This window comes from Acanthamoeba castellanii (genome assembly GCF_000313135.1).
Source record: "Acanthamoeba castellanii str. Neff unplaced genomic scaffold scf7180000084773, whole genome shotgun sequence".
NCBI lineage: Eukaryota > Discosea > Longamoebia > Acanthamoebidae > Acanthamoeba > Acanthamoeba castellanii.
Genome location: NW_004457270.1, coordinates 99,474 through 105,628, shown reverse-complemented (window position 1 = coordinate 105,628; position 6,155 = coordinate 99,474). Strand labels below are relative to the sequence as shown.

The 6,155-nt window shown below is 55.6% G+C and overlaps 4 protein-coding genes across 4 annotated transcripts in view; all 4 read right to left on the bottom strand.

The window, feature by feature from the left end:
* Window positions 1-61: 61 nt before the first annotated feature.
* On the bottom strand, window positions 62-920 carry ACA1_274420 (MORN repeatcontaining protein; the record flags this gene model as incomplete). Its single annotated transcript, XM_004333853.1, has 2 exons — window positions 62-293; window positions 370-920. 2 exons carry the CDS (start codon window positions 918-920, stop codon window positions 62-64), a joined length of 783 nt encoding a protein of 260 aa, XP_004333901.1.
* A 569-nt stretch (window positions 921-1,489) lies between these two features.
* ACA1_274410 (uncharacterized protein) lies at window positions 1,490-2,322 on the bottom strand (the record flags this gene model as incomplete). Its single annotated transcript, XM_004333852.1, has 4 exons — window positions 1,490-1,595; window positions 1,689-1,807; window positions 1,978-2,044; window positions 2,165-2,322. 4 exons carry the CDS (start codon window positions 2,320-2,322, stop codon window positions 1,490-1,492), a joined length of 450 nt encoding a protein of 149 aa, XP_004333900.1.
* A 98-nt stretch (window positions 2,323-2,420) lies between these two features.
* Window positions 2,421-4,091, bottom strand: ACA1_274400 (serine-tRNA ligase domain containing protein; the record flags this gene model as incomplete). Its single annotated transcript, XM_004333851.1, has 3 exons — window positions 2,421-2,649; window positions 2,779-2,966; window positions 3,129-4,091. The coding sequence occupies 3 exons, from the start codon at window positions 4,089-4,091 to the stop codon at window positions 2,421-2,423; spliced, it is 1,380 nt and encodes a 459-aa protein (XP_004333899.1).
* A 194-nt stretch (window positions 4,092-4,285) lies between these two features.
* Window positions 4,286-6,155, bottom strand: part of ACA1_274390 (RhoGAP domain containing protein) — a gene marked incomplete at both ends in the record, with an annotated part of 2,013 nt that continues 143 nt past the window's right edge. Inside the window, 8 exon segments of the mRNA XM_044165491.1 lie at window positions 4,286-4,407; window positions 4,492-4,594; window positions 4,746-4,834; window positions 4,908-4,991; window positions 5,247-5,369; window positions 5,457-5,576; window positions 5,714-5,960; window positions 5,772-5,960. Coding sequence (XP_044021425.1) covers window positions 4,286-4,407; window positions 4,492-4,594; window positions 4,746-4,834; window positions 4,908-4,991; window positions 5,247-5,369; window positions 5,457-5,576; window positions 5,714-5,960; window positions 5,772-5,960 — 1,077 coding nt within the window.

Below are 6,155 nucleotides of genomic sequence, written 5' to 3'. Positions count from 1 at the left end.
GAGTTGAAGCAGGAGGGTCACGGTGACGAGCTGGGTGAGGAGAGCCTCGTGCGCGGGGTTGCTAAGCGGTGATCGGCTGCGAGGCCGCCGCGTAGACGAAGCAGCAGCTGAGAAAGGACTGCCGCCAGGGCGTCTGCTTCTTGCCATCGACGTAGAACTCGTCGACCTTGATCTGGCCGTCCTTTCGCCACTCCTTGCATTCGCCGTGCTTGACGCCGTTCTTGAAGTTCATCAGAAGGTAGAGCCTGCCATTGCCCCACCAGTGCCTGCACATGCCGTGTCTCTCTCCGTTCCTGTGTAGTGGGGGTTGATGGGTGAGCCACTCACGACGCGCACACACCGCACACACACGAGTTGTGCAGTGGTTACCTGAAGTAGGCGTGCGACATGAGCTGCGAGTTCTTCCTCCAGGCGCGATACTCGCCGTCTCGCTTGCCGTCCTTGTAGCAGCCGTGGCTCTTGAGCTCGCCCTTCTCGTTCCAGGACTTGGCCTCGCCGTGGAGTTCGCCGTCCTTGTAGAACCTGTGGTTCCACAAGACGCCGTTCTCGAACCACTGCTTCCACTCGCCGTCGAGGATGCCGCCCTTGTAGTGGCACAGCAGCTTCGGGCTTCCGTCCTCGTACCACTGCTTGCAGGGACCCTCCTTCGCACCGTCCTCGTCGTAGCGCTCGTACCAGGAGACTTGGCCGTTGGGGTGCCACTCCTTGTACTCGCGGAAGTACTTCTTCTGGCGCCATGACTTCATGTGCTTCTGGAGGCACTCGAGGACTTCGGCGGGCAGGAGCTTCGTGCTCTCTTCGTTGTAGTTCCAGGCCACGACAGTTGCGCTCAGATCGACGAGAGATTTGACGCCCTTTGGAACTGCAGATGAAGCAGACGTGGCGACCGTGGCGGTCTCGCTCTCCTTGTACTCAGCCATCTTCCTCTCCAAGACCTGTTAACAACGTAAACGACCCGTTAGGACCACTTCCATCCACACCGGTTCCCAATCGTTGTGCAATCATTCAGCAATTCCGAGATTGAGCGCGACATTTCCTACCTTGCTCCTGGCCGCTCCAATCTTTTCTGTTCGATTCGAATCTGCTGTCCTCCTCTCGCAATAAAGGGCCCGTCGCGTCTTCGCCTTGCGCACTTGCTTGTGTACTGTATCCTGGACGTATGTGAACTGTCTTCCTCAAGCCTTTCTCCTCCTCGTCTCTCGGCGTCTGCGGCTGGTTTCGCGCGGGTCGTTTCTTGCCTTTGCCCGTACTTGACCTGCGAATTTACGCTACTCGCGCCCGTGGTAACGCGGAATTTCGACCTCTCGCCCAATCATGGCGTGTTTTCTGCGCGGGTTACCTAGTTTTTTTAATATTTTTTTCGCTTTTTTATTCCACTGGCGCGAGTGGTTGCCGGCGCACCATCGCTTGGTCACACAACCGCGCGAACTGGCGGTCGCGAGGCTACTGATGTTGTGCCCGGGCCACACGCACACCACACGCACCCGGGTCAAGCGGAACTCCAGCATGGCAGGCTCTGTAGATACTTGTGCAGCTCCGACGTGAACAGTTCGCACTCCTTGAGTGACTCCTCGAAGGCGGACGTTTCAGAGTTTCTGCAGCGCACGGCGTGAGGAGAAGAGTCGGGCATCAAACGCGGTTCGGCGGGGATCAGAGAGCAGCATGAAGCAGTGAGGGAGTGTACGTACCTGATCTTGAACAAGGGGTTCTTGATCACGTACTCGACGAAAATGGTGGAGTATATCTTGCGCAGCTCTTCCTTGAGGTCTCCCACCGATGGGTCGGTCACAAGGATGAACCTCTTGCCCTGCAGCCCGTGCCAGGGCGAGGAAGTGAAAACACGGAGAGTGAGTGCGTGTGTGCGTGTGTGCTGCAGCTTGCTGCGGTTAATCGTGTGTGCAAGCAGCAAATAGGGCGCCAGGGGCACGACGCGCACGCTCAAGAGGCAGGGAGTATCCATCAGGGGACAGGGAGTACCGAGGCCGTCTCGAAGCAGTGCATCTTGTACACGTTGGTTGTGTAGGCAAAGTACTCGGGAGTCTTGCTGCACGGAGGCAAGTATGCCGGTCAGCACGTCTGCACAGCGAGAGCTTGCAGCGCCCCTGCTCCTCCAAGCCATGACAAAGGCCTCGCAAGCCATGAGGGGGGGGTCGGGAGCGCGTACCCCGTTGGCGAAGTCTTGATGATAAATCGCTTCATCTCGAAGACGAGACCGTACATGTTGGTCTTCATCTCGACCATGTTTACCTTTCGTGTCCGATTCCACTCCTCGAAGAACACGCACGATCCATAGCGATTAAACAGCATAAAGCTGAAGATCATCTTGATTGCTCTGTACAGAAAAATAAATCAAAAGAATTGGGGCTGGTTTCGTTTTTGATTTGCTTTTGTATTTTCATTGTGTGCGTTCAAGCAGGCCTCTACTGGCCCGCGGCCTTCTTCTCGGCCTTCTCCTTGCCCTTGACAGCCTCCTCGTGCTTCTTGGGAGCCTCCTTGACGAAGGGAATGAACTCGAGGCCGCCGAGGTAGGGCTGCAGCACCTTGGGCACCGCCACGCCCTCGGGAGTCTGATAGTTCTCCAGGATGCAGCAAATCGTACGGGTGGTGGCGCACAGCGTGGCGTTCAGCATGTGCACGTACTTCTTCTCACTGCACGCATATATGATGAACACCAAGGCACAAGCGTGAGATGGACCGGGGTGAACGACGAACCGGCGCATCATGGCACCACACAAAGAGGACGAGTAAAATGAAGATAGTAGGGGAAGCGATGCATACCCTCCCTGCTTCCGGCTGCCACACCTGACCTCCAGGCTCCTCGACTGGTAGTCGGTACAGTTGGACGCCGAGACAAGCTCGCGGAACTCGCCGAAGGCGGGGAACCAGGCCTCGAGATCAAGCTTCTTAGCGGCAGCGTTGTTAAGCTCGCCCGAAACGATGGCCACGACGTGATAGGGAAGCTCGAGCTGCAGTGAGCGCAAGCGAAAGGGAAAGGGTGAGCAAAACTCGCGTACACACGCTTGGCAAGGACTAAACGTAAAAAAGAGTAAATAAATTGAATAAATATAGTAAAAAAACAAACAAAAAGGCGAATCGAGATGAAATTGGACGAAGGGCGTCTCACGTACCGACTGGTAGAAGGCCTCGGCGGTCTTTACCATGTTCTCGTGCTCCTCCCACGACTTCTCCGGCTCGGTGAGGCAGAATTGCTCGATCTTCTCGAATTGATGGACGCGGAAGATGCCCCAGGTGTCCTTGCCGTGAGCGCCAGCCTCCTTCCTGAAGCACGACGACGTGCCGGCATACCGGATGGGCAGATCCTTGGGCTCGAGCCACTCCTCGGCGTGGAAGGCCGAGATGGGCTGCTCGGAGGTGGCGATGAGGTACTTCTCATCGCCCTTCTCGCCGATGACGGTGTAGAGGGCCTCGTCGAATTCCTCGAGCTGGGCAGTGCGGGCCATGACCTCCTTGTTCATGAAGAAAGGGGTCGCGAGCGCAGTGTAGCCCTTCTTCATCAGGAAGTCGGTGCCGTAGGCGATGAGGGCCTGATTGAGTCGCACGCCGACGCCCTTGAGGAAGTAGGCGCGGTGGCCGGCCACCTTCACGCCCCTGTCGGGCTCATAGCCGTCGATCATCCACAGCAGCTCGTGATGGTGGCGCCTGGCCGCCTCGTTGAACTTGAACTCGCCCCATTCCGTCACGACGGCGTTGTGGGTCTCATCCTTGCTCACGGGCACGCTCTCGTGGACGAGATTGCCGATGAGGTTGAGCTTCTTGTCGAGCTGCTCCTTGATGACCTTGCAGGCGTTCTCGGTGTCCTCCTCCGCCTTCTTGAGGTCGGCCATCTTGGGCTTCATCGCGTCGGCCTCCTCGGTCTTCTTGGCCTTGTAGAGGGCGCCGATCTCCTTCGACAGGTTCCTCTGTGCCTTCTTCACCTCGTCCACTTGGAACTGCAGCTTCCTCCATTCCTCATCGAGCGCGATGATTTCATCGACGATCTCTACCGGCTTGAACCTCCTCCTCTGCGATTCCTTGATCAGCTCGGGGTTGCCTCCCTTTTCCTTCCTGAACAGATTAATGTCGAGCACCATCTTCTGTGTGAGTGATAGAGTGAAGAAATGAGGGGTCGAGAGAGATGCTGCGATCGCAGAGAGATGGAACAACAGACAACAAAAGAATGAAAAAATGGAAACAAAACACAAGAAAGTCGTTCTTGCCGAACTGGGAAAAAGCTGAGAACGAAAGGCACGAACAACGCAGCCGTTGGGCCAACAAGGGTGTGACTTTACTTCGCCGGGATGGAGCCCAACTCGATGAGCTGGCCTACCACCTCCACGGGTTTGGGACACATCATCTTCTCCATCGTCACCATCTTGGGCTGCACGAACGAGGGGCCAAAGATGATGCCTGTGTGTGTGAAGCAAGTCAATCAGGCAGGGGTGAGTACGGCGAATGGGTGCGTGTTGATTATGTGGGTGAGCGGTAACTTACCTAGGTTGGCACTGGTCATCATATTGACATCCGCGTGCATCGACACCTTCTTCAAGAATACAAGCATGTAGTTTAGGAAGATCCTATTGGGCTCGGGCAGGCCCTGAGCTAGCAAAGCCAACACTGCGTCACTTCGCCCACTTGGCAGGTCTGAACAAGATAGGATTGTTTGTCAGCACCATCACAACAACAGCACCCAGAAGGAGTGTAGTACCCATGCAGTCCATCAGCGGATCATACAACGAGAAAGGCACTGGCGGTTCGGGCAGTGATCGGATGTACTCCTTAAGAAGGCACGCTACGACATGAACGTCGACGTTCTCCTTCTTGAAGTCGACAAACCCTGCGAGTTGATGTGTGCGTAGGTCCACGTGAGTCTACATTGTCATTGCATTGAACGGCCAAGCTGTTCGTACCATCATGAGCGCTCAGCGCATCTTTCCACTTGTTGATGTCGAGCTGATTGCCCGAAAGTCGAAACAGACCGTGTGTGTCCAATGCTGCGGAGCGGCAACAGACAAGACGCGTTTGTGAGTTGGCCGCAGTCTAAAGGTGATCAGTGAACGGTAGCAGCTTGCCTCCTTCCAAGTAATTGACGCAAGACGTGACCACCGCGGGAAGCTCCCACGGTTGTTCTCCTGTGAGAAAGATCTCGCTACCGAAGACGCTTCCCTTCTTCTCTGCAATCGTTCAATACAGAAGCGGACGTGAGTACACCCGCGAGGACGGATCCGCGGGGGTTAGGGTGCTCGCACCTTCTTTCTTCCTGAAAATGACCGACCCCTTGAGGAAGTTGGAGAGCACTTGCGCCTTCTTGGTCTTCTCGAGCTTCTTCTGTGCTTCAACGACCTGCGGGCTGCAGTTCGTTCCCACGGCCGCTGCGAACACGACGCTTTACCATCAGCAAGCAGTGTCATGGCCGGGAGGAGACGTGGAAAGCAGAGCGAGCACAACGACCAACGTACTCCCTGCAGGCAGGATGTTTCTGTTCTCGAGGTCCTTACGGATGGGCCTTCGCAACGTGAGGAAAGACTCCAGCCGCTCGCTGGTCATCCTGCGCCTCGACAAAATGGAACTGCCTTGCTCTACCACACAAAAATAAAATAAATAAAATAATTATTAATAAAATAAAATGCAAATCAAAAAGAGCGAGAGAAGGGATTAACTAATAACAAATAACAATAATAAACAATGAAAATGCCAAGTGCGGGTTGCAACATACCGGGTTCGGTTTCGTCGACCGGTTGAATGCCGCCCCCTTGTGCGAGTGGGGGGCCGACGGCTTCAACATGGTCGTGTGGAAACCAACCCCTTACGCCGTTGAGCTCGCCCTCCAGCCACCCAAAGGACTCGTCCAGCTGTAGGAGCTCGTCGCCCTCCTGAAAGCTGAGCTCGGTTTCGTGCTGCGCCGTATAGCTCTTGATGGCCCGCACATGGCGCGGGGCCACCTTCTCCTTCTTGCTGAACATGGTGCTGAGCCTTCTGGGTCGGCTTCGTGCAACCCACGGCCTCGCACCGACAGAGCCGGCGGGGCAACCACCGGCCACTGTGGCGTCGCCTTGTCTCATTCTTGCGAGGTCGCGGTCGACGTGCTGTTTCACCTTCATGAAATAGTTGACGTTTTTAATCTATTTTAAGAAAAGTAAAGAAATCGAAAGTAAATC